This window comes from Myotis lucifugus, unplaced genomic scaffold (genome assembly GCF_000147115.1).
Source record: "Myotis lucifugus unplaced genomic scaffold, Myoluc2.0 scaffold_706, whole genome shotgun sequence".
Lineage (NCBI taxonomy): Eukaryota > Metazoa > Chordata > Mammalia > Chiroptera > Vespertilionidae > Myotis > Myotis lucifugus.
The window spans coordinates 145,008-166,253 of record NW_005871754.1 but is presented as its reverse complement, the minus strand read 5'-3'; the positions used below and the strand labels follow the sequence as shown (position 1 = coordinate 166,253).

The 21,246-nt window shown below is 40.4% G+C and overlaps 3 protein-coding genes across 3 annotated transcripts; 1 reads left to right on the top strand and 2 right to left on the bottom strand.

Moving 5' to 3' along the window:
* Window positions 1-5,189: 5,189 nt before the first annotated feature.
* Window positions 5,190-6,128, bottom strand: LOC102418735 (olfactory receptor 1J2). Its single transcript, XM_006105628.1, has one exon. The coding sequence runs from the start codon at window positions 6,126-6,128 to the stop codon at window positions 5,190-5,192; it is 939 nt and encodes a 312-aa protein (XP_006105690.1).
* A 9,046-nt stretch (window positions 6,129-15,174) lies between these two features.
* Window positions 15,175-16,116, top strand: LOC102419060 (olfactory receptor 1J1-like). The gene has a single exon (XM_006105629.1). It carries the CDS (start codon window positions 15,175-15,177, stop codon window positions 16,114-16,116), a length of 942 nt encoding a protein of 313 aa, XP_006105691.1.
* A 4,228-nt stretch (window positions 16,117-20,344) lies between these two features.
* On the bottom strand, window positions 20,345-20,935 carry LOC102423656 (olfactory receptor 50-like). Its single transcript, XM_014447749.2, has one exon. The coding sequence runs from the start codon at window positions 20,933-20,935 to the stop codon at window positions 20,345-20,347; it is 591 nt and encodes a 196-aa protein (XP_014303235.2).
* Between the last annotated feature and the right edge of the window lie 311 nt (window positions 20,936-21,246).

Below are 21,246 nucleotides of genomic sequence, written 5' to 3'. Positions count from 1 at the left end.
TTTAAATTATGTTAATAATATCAGAGTGAGGCATTTGTCACTTCCGAAGAGTCTATTTATATCCTTATCTTTGTGCTTCTACTCCCATTCAAAACAGATAAGCAGATAGATTGCATACTGTTCTGCCCTCTGGAAGGATTTCTCTTCACTGCTATTCTTTAGAGTCACTCCTGGGTGGGGTTGTATATTGCAGTACACATTCTTGGCAGTATCTGTCCATTCCACTTTCCCTCTTGAGTCATGATTTTATCCATGAACCAGGTTGAAGTGTTTTCCACCCTAACAGGCCAGTGTTGTGAGCTGAGTGAAAGGAAACTGAAACCAAGGTAAAGGACATGGGGATCTGGGCTGATCATCCCTATCACCGGTGCTCTCTGGATCTGCTTGAGGCTAATCCCAAATACAAGATGTTTCAAAAAAAATGTATACACATTGTAACAGCTGATAGCTCAATTTTGAAAATCAAATGCCTTTTAGTAAACACTGCCTTTATAATTATTCAAAGTGTGTGTATACATTTCTTGGGGACACCCTATAGTTCCATTGTATGATGGCTTGCTGCACCCTTAAACTTTGATTCAAGTTTAAAACTGGGTGATGGATCATGATTTTTTTTTCAAAAGCTACCATCAGCTTGCCATGTACTATTTTTAATTTTTTTTATTATATAATTAAAGCAATACCCTCATTAGCTTCTCCTCTACCTCAGCCTTGGAAATACCACAGTGTATTAGCCAATACAACAGATCTCTATAGGAGATCTGGCCTTGTTGCACATTTTGGTATTTTGCCGTTTTCAGTCACATATTTTGATGGTTAAGTGCTGCCTCCTGGGCTTCTGATGCCTCAGGAAATTTTATTCCTGTGGACACCAAAGAGCCAAGCTCCATTTTAGCATTTCCTATCAGTCTGTCCTAGGGAAGAGATCATCAGTCAACTTTTCAGTGATTCTGATGTCCTCAGAATCACTGAATTCTTTATTGCTTTAATGAAGGGAGTATCTTCTGTCCCTTCTTGGGGAACACAGTAGCTGGTGGATTCTCTGGACTCCTATAATAAATGCATTCTCATATGGCCATGTACCTAAGATTCTGACCTCTTCTTCAATACTTTGCCAAGGGGTTCTAGCATCTGCATTTCATTTATTGTAGGCTGCCATCATTTCCAAGCCTGTCAATGATCCCAGCTGTGTAGAAGAACTCGTTCTAGGTGTTCCTCATATGAGAAGGCTCCCACATCAAACAAATGTACTCTATCTAGCCTTATGAGCCTTATGTTCCATAACTTCCTTGTCCAGCACCCTGAGGATCCACCTCCACTTGTATTTATTCAGCCAGTTATTAGTGGGATGTTTTAGCCAAATCTGCCCCCCTTTTGATGAATCAGGTAACTATTCATATAGCCAGGACTGTTGTCCCCTGTTGGGACTATGCTGAAATCTGTTTCAAGTTATGAATCTAGAGAAATGAGGGAGGGAGGCAGGCATTTTAAGAAGGCAAACATCACCTTGCACATCATCCACCTCAGGGGAGAACTTTTTCATTTATCAAATGCTCCAGAACAACTCCAAAATTAGTGTTTAGAAAATACCACCATTTACTTAGTTTTCTTTTCCATGGGTTAGCTGTTTAGATTCAGCTCAGCTGGGTAATTCTCTTAGTGGCTTTGGAGGCTCACTGATGTGTTTGCAGTCAGCAGTCCATCGACTGGGTGATGGTGCTCCTGGAGCCTGGCTGCTTTTAAACTGAAACAATGGGAGTCATACAGGATCACATGCCTTTCATCATAGGACAGGCTGGCCAAGGCATGTTCACATGTCACCACTGTTCCAAGAACAGCAAGAAAACAAACACTTTTCAAAACCTTGCTTGTGTTAAATGTGCTGTTACCCTATTGGCAAAAGGAAGATGTAAGGCCAATCCATATTCTAGGGTTGCAAATTTTACCTCTTTGGAGGAGATACCAAGTCACATCTCAAGGATGCAGAATCAGAGAGAAAGAATTTGTAGCCAAGTGCTAAATCTATCACAGAACCTTTTCATGGCAATCAGGCAGTGGGCCTTTGCTTTTGTCTGCCAAGGGAAAGTGGAATGCTTCCACCCATCTGTAGGATTTAAAGGAATATGAGATTCAAATAACTCTATCTAAATGTCCCAATGATAGGTCTCACATTTCCACCCTTTCTCTTCCAGAACCCTGAATTTAGAATAGGAGACCTAGGGCTCTGCCCCTCAAATTCTTATGATCAAATTATGAGCCAGATTTTCTTAAACTTTTTTTTTCAATTACAGTTTACATTCAGTATTATTTTGTATTGGTTTCAGGTGTACACTATGCAGCGGTTCTCAACCTGTGGGTCTCGACCATCGGAAAACACATATAGCATATCAGATATTTACATTACAATTCATAACAGTAGCAAAATTACAGTTATGAAGTAGCAATGAAAATAATTTTCTGGTTGGGGGTCACCACAACATGAGGAACTGTATTAAAGGGTCGCGGCATCAGGAAGGTTGAGAACCACTAACCGTTAGACAATCATACTTTAGAAAGTGTTCCCCCTGATATTTCCAGTACTCACCTGACACCATACATAATTATTACAATACTAGAGGCCTGGTGCACAGATTCATGCACCAGGGGGGCGGGGTCCCAGCAGTCGGACATCCTCCAAGGGGCTGGGTGCCACCGCTCGATAGCGCTGCTGCGGAGTCAGGAGAGGCTCCCGCCACTGCAGTTGCATTCGCCAGCCATGAGCCCGGCTTCTGGCTGAGTGACACTACCCCTGTGGGAGTGCACTGACCACCAGGGGGCAGCTCCTGTGTTGAGCGTCTGCCCCCTGGTGGTCAGTGAGCATCACAGCGACTGGTTGACCGGTTGTTCTGGTCGTTTGGTTCTAACGGTCACTTAGGCTTTTATATATAGAGATTATTGACCATATTTCCTATGCTGTGCTTTACATCCCATGACTATTTTGTAACTACCAATTTGTACATCTCAATCCCTTAACCTTTTTCACCCTGCCCTGAAACCTCCCTCTCCTCAGGCATCAGACTGTTCTCTGTCTCTGTTTCTATTTTATTTGTTATATTGTTTTTTAGATTCTACATATAAGTGAAATCATATGATACTTGTTTTTCTCTGACCACCTTATTTCACTTAGCACATATCCTCTAGGTCCTTCCATACTTTTGCAAATGAAAGATTTCATTCTTCTTTTAAAATATTTTTTTTATTGAATTCAAAGAAGAAGGGGTTGAGAGAGAGAAAGACAGAAACATAAATGATGAGAGAGAATCATTGATCGGCTGCCTCCTATATGCCCCACACTGGGGATCGAGTCTGCAACCGGGCATATGCCTTGACCAGGAATCGAACTGTGACCTCTTGATTCATGGGTTGACTAGAGTTTGGGGCATCACCAGAGCCTTAAATGTCACTCTACTTGCTGATTATGTAGTAATAAATCCTATATTTAGGTATAAAATTGGGTAAACATATTGCATTTTGCATACGGCAGACAAAAAAGAGATGAAAAGAGTGGGGTGAAAACTTGATGCCCATAATAACAATAATATGGATGGGACTCATGGCAAATGCTATATTGTGGACTATGTCAAGGAGCATGGCAAGTCAAATGAGGACTTTTAGACACGAATGACATCCTATAGCATAAAATTGTAAAGTGCCTTGTCAAGAACTCAAGTGTCCCTTTGTGGATATAGGTACTTGGAAATCAACAGTGCCTTATAACAAATGTACATTTTATTGTGCATCGTGTGTGAAATAATTATCAGTTAAAATATCAAAATATGCTTGAGTGACATTAGCAAGATTACAAGTGTAACTGAAATCCCATAAGGCTGCATAAAAACAAAAAGCCACTAATGGATATAGGTTGTAATTTTTTCAAAGCTTTGGCTTCATTTGCATAGAACATATAGTCTGCTGTGATGATACAAAGCATGATATATAGTATCTGATATATCTATGTTATATATGAAAGACAAAAGAAAATCTAATAGCTCAGGAAAGAGCCATTAGAGATTGGAAAAGAAATGCACTGCAGGCAGAATCAATCTGAAAATACCATCATGAACCAGAGATTTCTCTATTACTAACATAATTTAAGTGTGCCCTTGTTTCACTCTCCCCACTCCCAGAGTTCATGTAAGGTGTTATAATTTTGCATCCCATACCTCCATAATTTAATTCCTTACACCAGGCTCTTCAAATCAGAGTTCACAGATCTGCAGCATCAGCATCATGTGGGGGCATCATAAGTGCAAATCTGGGGGCCCCATCCCAGAACTACTGAGTTGGACTTCGTGGTGGTAGATTTCAGGAACCTGTGTTTTAGCAAGTTCTCCAGGAATTCTTGTGCACACTAAACCTTGGGCAGCTTTGCTTTCTTTCTTCATCTGGGAAGGCAGGATGTCCATGAAGGATAGTCAGTGCTGGAACTGGAGTGGTGTTTGTGGGAAAGTGATGATGTGTGCAGAGAGTATGCACTGTAATGTGATCGTATGTATTTACAAAGGATGACAGCATGAAGCATGCTTTTATTAATTATTGTGTATGGGGGCTAAGCAATATCAACCACACAGTACTGGCAAAGGGGCGCCTGTGGCCAGTCTTGATCTCCTAAAGGGACCTTCATCTTCAAGTTAGAACATTTTATATCATTGGTGGAGAGTAATACATTTCTTCTTATATAAGTGACAAGTAGTTTGGATTCTTTCCTTTCAATAGGCCCATAAAGATGAAAGGAAAACCTATTTATTTTGCATAAGATTGTGTAGAGAAATAATGTAGCTAATTCTTTAGATTCTTGGGTTAAAGCTTGAGATTATGGTCTCAAAATATAAGAGTTTCCATAAAATCTCCTCTAATAACAGATAACCACACTGTATATTATTATATCTCTTCTGCCTCCAAGTTGCAGAAATCAGTAATAAAATTGATCTAACACTTGCTAATCAAAAGTTACTAATAAAGGAGAGCATTGTTAATAAGATAATGAAGTTCTGGTCAACAAATATTTACCAAGTACATCCAATATGCCATCATTTATCTTAGGGCTTATGTCTCCAAAGACCTTAACATTTTCAGACATACTCAAATGAAAAATCATATCTGTGAGATCAACAAAAATGAGTTTCTGATTTAAATAAAAGTCACAGATATTACTGTGAGAAAAATGTTGCTTTACTGAAAAGTTTCCCAAGGGCCTTTTTCATGTCCCTGTTCCTAAGGCTGTAGATAAAGGGGTTCAACATGGGTGTGACCACCGTGTACATGAGAGCCACAATGATGTCCTTGTCAATGAAATTGCTTAATGTTGGGAAAAGGTACTGCCCAAATATTGCCCCATAATATAGAGACACCACAGAGAGGTGGGACCCACATGTGGACAATGCTTTACAGATCCCCTTGGTTGAAGGGACCCTCAGGATGGTGGCCCCAATGTAGCCATAAGATACCAGGATACATATAAATGGCAGGGTAATGACCACCACCCCTACTGTGAACATGACCAACTCATTGAGAGAGATGTCTGAGCAGGACAGCTTGAGCAGGGCCCCAAGGTCACAGAAGAAATGGGGAATGGTGTCAGCACAGAAGGATAACTGGGTCAGGAGGAGGGTGTGGGAAAGGGAGCTGGCACAGGACAGGATCCAGGACACAGCCACTAGTAAAACACACAGCTCTCTCCTCATGATAATGGTGTACTGAAGAGGGTGACAGATGGCAACGTATCGGTCATATGCCATTGATGTAATAAGGAAGCTGTCCAGGTCAGTAAAAAATATGAAGAAATACATCTGTGAAATACACCCTGCATAGGAGATGGATTTATACTTAGTGTGCATGTCCTTGAGCATCTTAGGGACAGTGACAGAGGAAAAGCAGACATCAGTGAAGGCCAAGTGGCTGAGGAAGAAGTACATGGGCGTGTGCAGGCGAGAGTCCAGCCTGATGAGCAGGATGATGAGCAGGTTGCCCAGCACCGTGGTCAGGTACATGCCCAGGAACAGGGTGAAGAACACGCCCTGCTGCCCTGGCGGGATGGGGAGCCCCAGGAGGAGGAAGTGGGACACGCTGCTTTGATTCTCTCTCCTCATGATCCTCCTCTGTCTGCTGGGGATGAAGAATTGTTGAGAATATTAAAACCAATCTTTATTGTTGAAAGTATTACATATGTCCCCCATTGACCCCTTCTAGCTCATCCCACCCCCCACCCCAGGCCTTCACCACACTATTTATTGTCTGTGTCCATGGGTTATGCATATATACGGTTGAGAATATTAAGGACTCTGTAGTAATGATTTTTAGCTGTCATATGAAAAACATGTATGTTTTGTTTCAGAAACTGGGAAACTTAACCTGTGTTTCATATATTCCTTATATGTTGGCACATAAGGAAATTAGAAAAATTGTCAATGAGGTATGTTAATGTGAGCCAGCTTTTCTTAGTTCACTGACAAGACAGAATTTGTGCATCTGTGGCATCTGGGACCTGCTGTCTCAGCCACGTTATTGCCCCAAGGATACTCTGTGGTGAGTGCTCCAAACCATCAACCATGGCATGGCAACTTTTAGAAGATTTGACTTCAGTACCCATTTTTAAATTTCATATGAGAGGCAAAATTTTAAATAAAAGGTTACAAAGAATAGTACTGTATTCCTTAAAGAAGACTCATCAATATACATATATTTTTATTTATGTCAATTTTTAAAGGATCCCTGAGAAACTCTGGATTATGTTAATTCATTCTTCCTCCTGCAGGGAGGGAGATAGTTTGAAAGTGTAAGCAGCTGGCCTTAAGCTCCTGGCTTACCCACCTGAACAGTTTCAAAATGCTTAAATCCTGGGCTGTCCAGACCTGGTTTTCTATGTTAGGATCCAGCAAGTGGAGATTCCTTCTGAAAGACTCTGCTTCCCTGTGTCTCTGTCTTTATCTCTTGAGTCACTTTTCTTTCTTTTCATCTCTTTCTCTCTTCCTGTCTATCCCTTCACTTTATCTTTCTCTCTCTCATTCTCTCCTTCCTTCCATCTCACTCTCTGCCTCTGTATCTTCATTCTCCTGTCACCCCATATTTCTTCCCTTCCCTTCCCTTCCCCCTTTTTCATTCTTTCCCCTTCCATGCCAAAATAATATTTCTGATTCTTCCTCTTCTATACCCATATATAAACTCATATATTGCTGAGAAAAAAATACCCATTCCATTCATAATACTGACCATACCTGCATTTATAATCCAATGTTTGGTGGGTGTATCTGGTGGAGATTCTCTTTAGGAGACCTATATATCAGCTTCCAAGGTCCTAGACATTCTTGGGCATCATAAAGAGAAGCTACAAGCTCAGATTTTCACTTCTGTTGATTAGTTCCAGAGCTATGAATTGAAGAGTATAACTAGCCCAGGAGAGAACCCTAGGGGGTAGGGAGCAGAACTTGTAATTTTCTGTTGAAGACATGCATCAACTTGGATTAATTGTCCAATTTCCCCCTTGATTCTTTTAGAAACATGTCCTGTGGGAGGGATGTTTGTGCTGAGAACTTTAGAGAATGAGCCTACAGAGAAAGCTCTCAAGGCACCATTAATCTTCCTTCTGTCCCAGGTCCTGCTTTCCCATAGGTTAAACTCCAGAGAGGTTAAAAAAAGAATGACTGGCTCCAACCAGGTCCAAACAGAAAGCCAAATGACTAAATGGCCTGTAAGAATTTAGGTAGAACTATATCCCACTCAAAGGGATCTCATTGGGTACCTACCCACCAGGTAACCTTGTATTTTTTCTCTCTAGTGATAATTATTAAATGCAAAGTGGGGAGAGACAGGGATAATTACCTTTTTTTTGAAGTTTTATTGCTTTATTGACAAATTTATATTTGGTTACATCAAATGAAAACAGTTTTCAAGCAAGAAAAAGGAATGAAGGAAGGAAAGGAGGCTGAAAATAGGCAAAAAATAACCCACAAAGAAAGCAAACTTGCAAATAGGAAAAAAAAGTCCACACACGCAACCCATAAAAATTTGACTCAAAATTGAAAAGCTTCAGGTTCTTTGAAATTGACCATTTGAGAAGATGATAATTTGTTGTGTCATTAGTGATTCTTAGGGGTGAGATATATAGGACAACAAATAAGTATTTATAGCTTGAGATAATCCTCTTTGGGTATTTATTTTGCCCTTTTTGATGTCTGGGTTTGAAAGGTAGTCAATACAGCATAGCTTCTCCCTGCAGAGCTTCTTTCTAGCTGTGATGACTATATTACTGCCACAAGTATTAGACCTCGGAGCAGAGGACTTGGGAGAGACTGTCAACTCAGAATTGTTGAAGTCCAACAGCATTCGAGGCAAAAGCCAGAGAAGAAAATTCCCCGAATATTAGCCAGTAGCAGCTTAGCAAACTCAAAGTGGGCCATAAGCTAGATTGGCTATAGGCACTGGATTCCCTGGGAAAAACACACTAGACATGCCCTGGAGAAGACATGGTGGGGCTAGTAGGTAGGTCGAACAGACAAAAAGGCTTGGATACAGGGTTTAGGGAACTCAGGTGCTAGACACAGGAAGCAATGTAAGCAAGCAGTACAGACAGGAGCAGATGGCAATGCACAGACAAAGGTGTGTGTGTGTCGGGGGGGGTTGGACAGATTGAGTAATGAGTCAGGGTGGAGACACTTTGGATTAAGATCTGACATGCTTAATGTCAGAGACAAGACCTGTGGCAGGCTGTGCGGGATAGACACAGAAGAGCTTACAATGGGATAGATGAAAGAGGATTCTACCTGAAAAGCAAAAGACAAGTTATTACACCTTTCACAGCACTTTGTAGGCCTCTTCAGATCTTGTAGACATACTACTACCACACCTGGAACACTGATTTCACCAATTTGTCAAATGACTTGATAGACTGCCAGCTTTTTTTTTTTAAATATATTTTATTGATTTTTTTACAGAGAGGAAGGGAGAGAGATAGAGAGTTAGAAACATCGATGAGAGAGAAACATCGATCAGCTGCCTCCTGCACATCTCCTACTGGGGATGTGCCCGCAACCCAAGTACATGCCCTTGACCGGAATCGAACCCGGGACCTTTCAGTCCGCAGGCCGACGCTCTATCCACTGAGCCAAACCGGTTTCGGCTAGACTGCCAGCTTTAAGTAGGATATAGAGCAATAGAGGGCTCTGCGGCTGGTTCAAACTGTGGTCCAAGGGTCATCTAAGTTGGCAGAATAGCGCTGGAAGTATCCACGGTAGATAATGGCACCCCATGGAGCCTCCAACAGACTCAATTAGAAGAGCTTCAATGCTGCGCTTCTGGAGGTAGGAGCTGCTGCCAAGCTACTGGGCAGTAGAGAGTCCAAATGCCTAACTGTGGGCCATCAAGTGATTGGAGCTAAGTGCTGGCTGGCACAAAAGTCATAAGGTCAGTAGCTCCAACAGCAAATTTGATATTAAGCCTTAGTAGGTAGAGAGAGCCAAAGTAAATTTCAGAACCAGGTAGCCTGGACCCTCATGTCATCTACCTATGTTGCATCGATGTCTATCCCTCAGTTCGCACCTATGGCCACCATCTTGGAGAACCTGTCACAGGACGTGAGAGGGTCTGAACAGTGCAGGAGGCAAATTCCCAGCTCATACTTGTTTATCTTACCATTTCAGTGCATTCTGGCTAGAACCCCAATGACCACTGTTTTTACTTCTTTGAGGACTTCCTCTGGCCACTGAAGCTCAATTTGCTTATACATTCAGCCGGCCAGAAGTGCCAGAAATACTCTTCACCCTCTACTACCACCCCTAGTTGTTCTCTGTTAAATACAGACAGGAGATAGCACGTAAACACCTCAGTGCACTCACTGCTGGGTGGACAGATTTGAGGTTGGATTCTAGTGTTCCCTGTGGAGTTAGCTTCATTACCTGGGTGATAATTTTTCTCCCTTCCCAATGTCCTTCTTCTACACAGTCCAGTCACCTTTTACTTGTTTTGGTTGCCTTGAGTGTCTGCTTATGAGTAATATCTTACAAGCCTACCTGCTCCCCTTAAATTTGGGGTTGATAACCCACCTCTTTGTTCCCATAGCATGCACTGCTTTGTCTGCCCTGCTCATTAGATTGGGCTCTTTGAAAGAAAAAACAACCCTGTGTTTTCAAATATAGACTCACAGTACTCACAAAATTCTTGCTACATAATAGGTACACACTATTTTAATGAATGAATAAATGAATGAATGAATGAATTATTGAAAAACAATGAATAAAATGCTATCTCCTCCCCTTGATTCTGTTACTCTCCTCTGTATTTGCCAGTATTAATGAAGTAGGTTTCAGAGGCTTCTCACACTCATTCTTATGGTTAAAGAATAGATTTTGAAACCTGAGGATGTACTAACTATTATTATGTGTCATAACTGTTAAAAATATTCTTGCATGCATTCAGGTATTTCTGCAGGAAGAAAAATAATCTATATTTCTGAAAAACAGAAACCCAACTATTCCTTGATACATGTTTTATTCCCCAGGGATTAGCAGCAGCTCTTCTCCCAGTTCCAGATTGACTATGAGAAGGAAGAAGCCCATATGCTACAGAGCCCACTGTTACAAGGGAGGCTTCATGGTGCAATGGAACTAGACTTTATGTTTGAAGCTAATGTGTTTGGGTTTGAATCCTCATTTGGTAATTTTCTTTTGACTCACTCTCAAATGCAATACAATGGGGAAAATCTATCTAACTCAAGGATTATTGTGAGGGTTAAATGAGCTCACAGATGTGAAAATTCTTTATAAAAAAATGAACCTGCAAATATGAAAGTTCTCATTTATATTCCCAAAGGAGTTGGCTGTCTTTAGTATATGGTGAAGGCACATCTCCACTGGGAATGGTTAAGGAAATGCAGTAATTACTCCCAAATTGTTCCTTGTCCCTCACTGGAAATTTGTGACCTTGGTCTCCTGGGTTCCCAGCCTGGCTGGTAAAAATGGATACCTTTGTTGTTGGCTGGATCTGGTTTAAAAGAGAGAGTGTACCTCCTTCCCACTTCAGGGTTGAGCTTGTGACTTTTCTTTCTTTCCCAGCTCTAACCCTTTTGGAGAGAAATTGAAATAATAGTTCACACCTTAGAGCTGATAGTATTTGAATTTATTACTCCTGAGCTAGGTAAGGGCAGTTCTTGTAGGCTGCAGTCAGCAGTGTGTGTGTGTATATGTGTGTGTGTGTGTGTGTGTGTGTGTGTGTATGTGTGTGTGTGTGTATGTGTGTGTATGTGTGTATGATTTATGCCAAGCACTTTATATAAGTTTGTTGTGTCATATTGAATAACTTAGATGGATGTAATAATTATAATTCCTTGAGGTTTGTACTTTCCTCTCTAGGAAAATATGATCTCTTTTACAATTTTGCTGAAGATCTGGCCTGCATCCAAACTATGGGCACAAACTTCCAGGTTTAAAACAGTGGTCTGTATTTTTTGCAAATAATTATAAACATGCATGTATAGAATTTTTTTATTATGTTCTTTCAAATATTATAACATATGCTTTTCATGAACTTATTTCATCGGCTAAATAATATTATTTCCAATGGATATGTACCATAGTTGCTTTAAACTTTCCGATATTGGCTGAAATTAGGTAGTCCATCAAAAACATTGACCAGGGTCTGACCTGGAACCCCAAGAAATTCACTTCATAAGCAGCTGTATTTTTATTTATTAAAAATATTTTATTGATTTCAGAGTGGAAGGGAGAGGGAGAGAGAGATAGAAACATCAATGATGAGAGAGAATCACTGATCGGCTACCTCCTGCATGCCCCACACTGGGGATCAAGCCTGCAACGAGGCATGTGCTCTGACAGGGAATCGAATTGTGATCTCCTGGTTCGTAGGTCAGTACTCAACCAGTGAGCCATGCCAGCCGAGCAGGCAGCTGTCTTTTTAAATTCAGTGGTTGGTATTCAAGTTTCTCTGTTCACGTTTGGTCATCTGATTAGGGACTGAGGCAATACATTTATCCAAAGCTTTTGGGAAATTACAAATCCAATCTTCTGCTCTTTAATGAGGAGCAGATGTCTTTTTTGGTCAAATTATGCTCTGCTAGAGAAAATATAATATGGTGGTTAGAAACATGTGTTTGATATCTGATAAATCTGAGATTGAATGACCTTTCCATATTTCCATGCTGAATATTTTAGGCAAATTATTTATACTCTGAGTCTAAGCCCTAGTTTCCGAATGGTTAAATAAGAATAATGCCTTTTTTTGTGGTCCTATTAGGCTGATATGATAGAAAGTATATGTCACACCAGTTGGCCTATATTCCACAATAAATATGTGATTAATAAATGGTCTTCATTATAATTGTTATTGTCATTAATATTGATATTACCATCTAGGCACATATCTTGAAACCATAGGTTTTCATTCATTCTCAAACTTTCAGATTTATTTCCTAAGGTTCTAGAGTGCTTTCAGGCAGTAAGTACTGTCTTCCTTGAGGATATAGTTAATAAAATCATGTAATACAGTGGGAAGAATTTAGTCTTTGAAGCCAGAAAATCCCAGGTTCACCATATGCTTGTGCTATAACATTGGATTAGTTTCATCACTTCATCACTAAGTCCCAATTTTCTCCTCCCTAACATGAGAATTAGATTCCTATGTGGGAAGAAGTGAGCACTATTTGAAAAGCACCTGGTCCAAATTAGGTGCTAAATCCTATTTTATTGATAATGTGACTATTTCTAGCCCCATCACAGCCATCTCATTGGCAGCCATCTAAGCAAATTGGAAAGACAGTAAATTTCCTTTCAGTATCTACAGCCTCTACTTTCACTCTACCTGTAATCCCCACCCATCCCTTCTACCCCTCCCTACTTTGTCTTAGTAGGCCAATGGCCTTGTTCAGCCATCCAAACCTGCTCCCCCACAAATGTACGGCTCCCAGCCATTCCATCTCAGTGAGGGTGTTGAACAGAGGACTGTCTCTGGAATACTTGCCTTTAAACCTAATCTGTAGTTGGAACCTCAAAGCCTTTTTCCTCTTGCTGAAAGAATTTAAGGTATCTGCAGGCTATTGAGGGTGGTATTTTGGGAAGGGATATGGAAGGCTCCATGCTCTGGAAGCCACACCACACAGGTATAGTTCTGCATGTCCCCTGAGAAAAACTGACCCAGATAATCTGAAGAATCTCAAGAAATTTAAGAGTGCGTTCCATTACTCATTTCCCACAACCCATGAAGATTGTGGGATCAGGTTTGGGTCTGAGCATTGGAATCTGTGCAGAAGGCCTCTCTGCCTCTGGGCTAAGTAGCAAACCATCTTCACCTCTTTCTAGGAGACCTGATGGTTAAGCATTCATTAATATTCTGGTTTGATATCTGGTTCCAGATATATAGGGAGCCAGTCAGCTGCTTTGCTGTAGTCATTGAAAGTTATCATTTGACATGAAATTTTCCTTATTGGATTAAGTTGGTTCATAACTACACTCTTTCTCTCACTCAGTTGGGGTGGGAAACCAGTCTGGTGGCATATGGTGGCCTTTTGAATCCAGTTGACAAAGTGATGATGACACCTCTGGACACTATCTTCTTGCTCCTGCTTCTTTCCCTCGTGTTGGATAGTGTATTGACTGTTTGACTTCATTTTTTTCTGTGTATTTCTAGCTCATATTGATTGAGCTTTTTGTCTTGTTCTTATTAACTCACAGGAATTCTGCATGTATCCTGAGTGCTAATCTCTTACCGATTTGGGCACTGTGCCTTCTCCATCCATGGCTTGTCTCTGTGGCTTTGTTACGGTGGTAGTGGTTGTACTAAAGAAACTTTATTTTAATGCAATCAAATTTATATTTGTGCAGTATGCTTTGGTGAGTCTTGATTCAGAAATGTGTTACTACCCTAAGATCATATTATAATTTACAAAATTTTTCTAATGTTTCTGAAATTTTGCTTCTTACATTTAAGTTTCTAATATATCTGGGATTATTTTTATGTATGGTGTAAAGTAGTGATGTACTGTTATTTTCCCCTTATGGAAAGAAAACTGCCTTAGCACCATTACTTGAAGAGTCTGTATTTTTTTTCACTGATTTATAGTGCCACTCTGTCAGTTACCAAGTCCTCTTTATAAATGTGTCTGTGTCTAGGCTCTCTATTTTCCTCCACTGATTTATTGGTTTACCTTCATAAAAATACATTATTTGTTGTAATCAATGTAGCTGTATAGTAAGATTTGATATGTTATAGTGAATTCCTGTCTTTACCATTTATATATATTGATATTTCAATAATTAATGATCTGGGTTAGGAAATAAATCTCTTGTAGGCTAATTTAAAAACACTGGAAGGATTAGAATTCCTCTTTAAAATTATTTTTGGCTTTTAGATGCACTTCTTTGAATGTGATGCCATGTTATTAGGATTATTAGGACTAAACCGGGGTCTTGAATAAGGCCTGATGTAAGTTTCTTAAATGGGCTGTCATGACAAATTTAATTGGATGAGACATCTTTTATTTGATCAACAAATTTATATTGTGTATGCATTAATTATCTGTGACAGATTCTTGTTCTACAACCAATGAACCAATTAGACATAATGATGGGATATGTAGACAAGCAGGGGATACAGAGTTAAACAGATCATTACACACAAAATTATGAAGGCCGATGAGATTTCTGATGTCAAATAATTTGCTTTGTTTCAAGAGGACAAACTCTGGAGTCACAATGCTTGAGTCCAAATCCCAGCTTCTCCTTTTCTTACCGCTGTGAGAGTGAGACTGTCTGCCTCAGCTCTCTCATCCGAAGAATGGAAATAATAACAGTACCAATCTAATTCATATACTTAAGATTGTTGAGTCAGTTACTGCATGTAAATTATTAGACCAGGACACAAAACAACATTTAGCAAACATTAACTGTTAATATTATCATTTACAGAGACTGGGACCACATTGAGAAAGAAAGTGGTTGTATATCCTAAGCTATACTTCTTTAACATTTATTCAGCAAAATATATATAAAATGTAAGAAATTATGAAGACATTCTCTAAATCAAAAGAATGTCTCTATTATGCTATGTCACAACTATCATTTTTTTAATTCCAAGGAATTCCACCTTTTCCTTCAGCTTTTTCCGCCAGTCTGCTCCAGCTAGGGTACCAGTATGAGGAGGGAGAACCAGAGCAGCGGGTCCCAGTTCCTCCTCCTGGGTCTCCCTATCCCACAAGGGCAGAAGGGCCTGTTCTTCACCCTGTTCCTGGGCATGTACCTGACCACGGTGCTGGGCAACCTGCTCATCATCCTGCTCATCAGGCTGGACTCTCACCTGCACACGCCCATGTACTTCTTCCTCAGCCACTTGTCCTTCACTGATGTCTGCTTTTCATCTGTCACTGTCCCTAAGATGCTCACGAACATGCAAACCCAGCACCTATCTATCCCCTACGAAGGCTGTATTTCACAGACATATTTTTTCATACTCTTTGCTGATCTGGACAGTTTCTTGATCACATCAATGGCTTATGACAGGTATGTGGCCATCTGTCACCCTCTGCAGTACACCACCATCATGAGTCAGAACGTTTGTGTCATTCTGGTGGCTGGGTCCTGGGTCATTGCTTCTGCTTGTGCTCTTTTGCATACTCTCCTCCTAGCCCGTCTGTCCTTCTGTGCTGACCACACTGTCCCACATTACTTCTGTGACCTTGCGGCCCTGCTCAAATTGTCCTGCTCAGACACTTCCCTCAACCAACTGGTAATCTTTACTGCAGGATTAACAGCCATTATGCTTCCATTCTTATGCATCTTGGTTTCTTATGGCCATATTGGAGCCACCATCCTCCGGGTTCCCTCTACCAAGGGCATCTGTAAAGCTCTGTCCACGTGTGGCTCTCATCTCTCAGTAGTGACTCTGTATTATGGGGCAATTATTGGTCTATATTTTCTTCCTTCATCCAACAACAGCAATGACAATAACATAATCGCGTCATTGATGTACACAGTGGTGACTCCCATGCTGAACCCCTTTATTTATAGCCTGAGAAATAAAGACATGAAAGGGGCACTGAGGAAATTCTTGCATAAGAAAACATATTATTCCAGCTGATACTTTCTTTTTAAAACACCCATGTGATCATATTTCCTTAATAGCATGTAAATATAAATTATTAAAAACAGAGCTCACTTGTCTTCCTTCTATAGCTGTCAATCACAAACCTTGGCTGACATTATTCTTGGACTAGTTATGGGAATAGTAAAATAGGATGTGCTTTATAGGACTTAATTTGCTCTTTTTTTTAATAATGGGGACTATAAAATACTTGGAGGACACCGTGTCACTTTGGCTGGTATCATTAAATAGAAACTGCCAGGGCTGGTCCTTCCCCCAATTTTTAAGTTGTAAAATGTGTTTGGCCTTTCACACTTTCATTTTGAAAGCATTTTTCATGTTGGTAATGATATGGCGTCTCCTCCCCCAGGCACCCACACATCCAGGGACTCTGAGCCCTTCTATAACTTTAAGGGAGAACATATTACATTTTACTCTCCTTACATAATAATGAACACACTGCATTCCTGTCCTTTAGGAATATATCTCACACATCCTTTCTCCCCAACACATGCAGATATTCAGCAACAAAGTAAATGTCACATCCATTGTCTCAGGTACCAGTCAGAGAGCTTAATATGCATTAAAGCCATCTACTTTAATCCTGAGAACAACCCTGAGAGATATGTAGGGAAAACTCAGGCTCAAAGAGGCGAAGGGTAATTTATAATTGCAGTTAGTGAAAGGAAAACTTGAATCTTGGCTGTCTGACTCCACAGCGATTCAGTCAAGAATAATTCTATAGACCGCTGTGTCCTGAGGAGGAATAATCAGCCCAGCCCAGTGGCAGAGGATATATGAAAAACTCCCCAGGGAAAGTGCTGCTTTACCTGAGACTTAACAAATCAGAATTATCCGGACACACAAAGTCTTCTCTCATCCTGATGATCAAGGCAAAGGGAGTAGCCTTGAACTAGAAGTTCCAACAGAGGCACCATGATGTCAGAGACACCAGATACCAAAGGGAGTTGTAAGGCACACAATAAAGATGTTTATAGGAAATACCCTATAATCAATTTCATAACTCTTGAGCCTCTGAACCTGGATCTAAAATGCTAAGAGATGGAGGAGATGAGAGGTTCTTGTAAAGATGTTTCTTTTGGATAAAGCTGAGCAGTGAGTCCCAAAATCTCCCTTGGGGGGATGTGCCTTCCTCCTCACCTTAAACTTGGAGAAGCTTCAACAGCACCATTTAGAGAGTTTGATATACTATATCCCCTGTTTATATGAATGTGAAGAGCAATAGGAAAGATGAAATGGGAGGAGAGCAAGAGTGAGAGTGAGCAAGAAAGAGAATGAATTATATTTGAGAAACACCTACACTTATTTTCATAGTGGGGCAATAAAAGCATAAATGTTTCCTATGGACCACAGATGGATTATGTGTGAGAGAAAACTGATATGAAACCATTTTCAGTTCTTCCCAAGAAAACCCATTAGGAAGTCTGGGAGATTCCAAGAAAGAGTAAGAGATCGGTAGGGGATGCACCTCCCCAGAACCAGGGGCTATGAGGGGAAACATTCACAGGAAGAAAATATACTTAGTACTTTAGCTATATCACAGAGGATTTGTGGGAAGGCAGTCTAGTATGGAAGTCTCTGAATATCTCCTGGCCTGGAAGTGACAACAAAAGAATGAATTAGTTTTAACCATCATCCAGGTGGAGAGAAGTCAAACCTCTTTAATATGGTAGCAACCAAAGAGGCATATTATTGTCACCCCTTTCTCACTCTTGCTCCCATGCCCCATCCCCACAAAGGTGGGTACAGTAAATGCAACTAGACTTCAGAAAAATGAGAAAAAAGGCAATATGCAATTCTGACAACTTCCTGGATCTCAGATTCTTGCTGGGCAGAAAGAAGTGATAAAAAGGGTTGGTTTTTAAGAGTGAGGGATTGATCACTCAAAAGTAAAAAGAAATCTGTATGTTGGATGGAACAAGTAAATATTTCTGTGAATTAAAAAATATGTAGATTTTTTTCATCCAGTATTTTATCTCTATGTGTTCTAGATTCCCAGTCTCAAAGAGGCCACAATTCATCTCATCATTCCCATGTCCTTAGGAAAAAATCAGGAAATAAACTATTTTTTACAGGATTTTTAGATATTTTATTTTTTGTTAGAGTAGGTATATTCCAGGGTCCTTACCCTGCCAATCCTGTTGATGTTAGTTTAGAACAGGGGTGGGAAACCTTTTTTCTGCCAAGAGCCATTGGGATATTTATAACCACTCGTGGGCCATACAAAATTATCAACTTAAAAATTAGCCTGCTATATTTGGTCAAACATTTAATTAACTCACCCCTAATGCCTGGGCAGGGCCAGACCAAATGATTTTGTGGGTCTTTTATGGCCAATGGGCCGGGCAGTCCTCACCCCTGGCTTAGAATAATTAGTTTTATCACAAAATATAATATACTTCAGTACTTTTGAGAAATGCTTCAAAGTTCTATTTTCATTTTAGTGATCTGAAATTATAAGCACTTCCTGGGTCATCATAACAATCTCCTTATAATGGAGATCCAAATATCTACTAATTGTGAGCTTGAAATGTTCCAGTTTTAATCTATACTAATAAAAGGGTATTATGTTTCCAGACAAAGCCATGGTGGTGGGGGCCGAGGCAGAGTCAGTTAGGGGCTATCAGTCAGGCAGGGGAGCAGTTAGGGGGCGATCAGGTCGGCAGGGGAGAGCAGTTAGGCGTGATCAGGCTAGCAAGGGAGAGCAGTTAGGGGCGATCAGGCTGACCGGATTTCGAGAGGGATGTCTGACTGCCGGTAGTCGGACATCCCCTGAGGGGTCCTGGATTGGAGAGGGTGCAGGCCAGGCTGAGGGACCTCCCCCTTTACACGAATTTTGTGCACCGGGCCTCTAGTAGATATAAATAAAAATACATTCCAGAGCAATCTTGGTCATCATTTTTTGTTTTGTTTTCATGTACTTTTGAGATATTTTATGAAGATTATTAATTTAATCTACCATGTATTTCAAAGAAACATTGAAAGTGATCATAAGAAATGGGGAAATATTTGCATGTTTGGCTATCAGTATTTCTCAGTGGGGGTACTCTTAACACTTTGAATAGGGCAGTTCTTTCTTAAGCAGGCTGTCTTGTGCATTTCAAGCCATTCAGCAGCACTGGCTACTGACCACTAAATGCTGGTAGCAGATTCAATCATTGGATTAACCACAAATGCTCTCAGAACTTCTTAAACTCCATTGGAAATTTAAAATACCTGGAGAAGTTCACTGACATTGTTTTAAGTTATTTTGTTAGCATAAGATATTGTGGGAGAAGGCTAAGAGTTAGTTCTAGTACTTACATACACATTAAGTGTGACTTTTTTTAAAAGTGCGGCTGATTAGGGTGAGACTAGAGTGAGGCAAAAGAAGCATATGTGTAAAATTTGCCTGAAGTGCAAAATTTGAGACATTTCAAAAATTCAGTAATTAAAGCAAATATTACTTAAAGATTAATTTTTAATTAAGATGACCTCAATGCACTCTTTTACCAAATTAAAATTAATACAAAAATATATGATTGACAAAATAATAAAATGTAAAAAAAGACAGAAACTGATCCTATACCTGCACAACTCAGCCTCCTCACCCTAATCCTGCCGAATTCCTTATCAGTCTTCCTAAGGTGTTTTGTATCCTTTTCTCTGGCATCTTCATGGGTTTATTCTTTGCCTTTGGTTTTCTTTTACCCTTAGTTATGATGTGTGTAGGTGCATTTCTTTTTTTCAAATTTATCTTTCTTTCAGTTTGCTTAACTTCTTTCTTGATCCTGTAAGTTGATGCTTTTCCCAAATTTGAGAAATGTTGAGGTTTTATGTTTTTACATGAATTGTGTGCCCCACTCATTATAACCATTTTTCTTTTATGTAATGAACATACTTATGATAACTACTTCCACATATTTTTTGGTCAATTTCAGTGTCTGTGCTTTCTTGTGATCTGTTTCTTATGACCCTTTCTTGACATGATGCCCTTTTGTTTACTTCATGTGTTTTGTAATTTTTCAATGTTTATTGAAAATTTTGGAAGATGCATTTTGTATGAAGCATATTTTAGTTTTAAAAGTGCTGAGTTTTGTTCTGGTAGATAGTTAAACTACTGGCAGAACCTTTTTAATCTTTTAGATTTTGGAGAGGAAAGGATGTTCATGTTGCATGTGCAGGTTGAGCAGGTCTTATATCCAATGAATAGGGAGAACAGTGCTTATCGTGGGGAACACGTTCCTCTATTGAGTATACTTCCCAGAGCCCCTTTCATATCCCGATTCCTCAGACTGTAGATAAAGGGATTTAGCATGGGAGTGACCAGGGTGTACAATACAGCCACAATGACATCCTTGTTGCTAGAGTTGTTGGATGAAGGAAAAAAGTACAGCCCAATAATTGCTCCATAGTACAGAGACACCACAGAGAGGTGAGAGCCACATGTGGACAAGGCTTTGCAGATGCCTTTGGTGGAAGAGACTTTCAGGATGGTGGCCCCAATGCGGCCATAAGAAACCAGGATGCATATGAGTGGCACAGTAATGACCACCACTCCCACGGTGAGGATAAGCAGCTCATTGACTGTGGTATCTGAGCTGGACAGCTTAAGTAAGGTGGAGAGGTCACAGAAGAAGTGCGAGAGAGTGTTGTCTCCACAGAAAGAAAGACGGGCCAGGAGGAGGGTGTGCAAAAGAGCACTAGCACAGGATTGGACCCAGGACACAATTACTAGCAAAACACACAGGCTCTGACTCATGATGGTTGTATAGTGGAGGGGATGACAGATGGCCACATACCTGTCATAGGCCATTGAGGTGAGAAGGAGACTATCAAGATCCCCCCAAAATAAGAAGAAGTACACCTGGGAAATGCATCCAGCATAGGAGATGGACTGATCCTGAGTATACATATTCATGAGCATCTTTGGAGCTGTGACTGATGAAAAGGAGATGTCAGTGAAGGCCAAGTGGCTGAGGAAGAAGTACATGGGCGTGTGCAGGCGAGAGTCCAGCCTGATGAGCAGGATGATGAGCAGGTTGCCCAGCACCGTGGTCAGGTACATGCCCAGGAACAGGGCGAAGAACATGCCCTGATGCTCTGGCCGGATGGGGAGTCCCAGGA

Coding starts and splice junctions, on each gene's coding strand:
- LOC102423656 (XM_014447749.2), bottom strand. CDS start 20,935: ATGGCCTATGACAGGTATGTGGCCATCTGTCATCCCCTCCACTATACA.
- LOC102419060 (XM_006105629.1), top strand. CDS start 15,175: ATGAGGAGGGAGAACCAGAGCAGCGGGTCCCAGTTCCTCCTCCTGGGT.
- LOC102418735 (XM_006105628.1), bottom strand. CDS start 6,128: ATGAGGAGAGAGAATCAAAGCAGCGTGTCCCACTTCCTCCTCCTGGGG.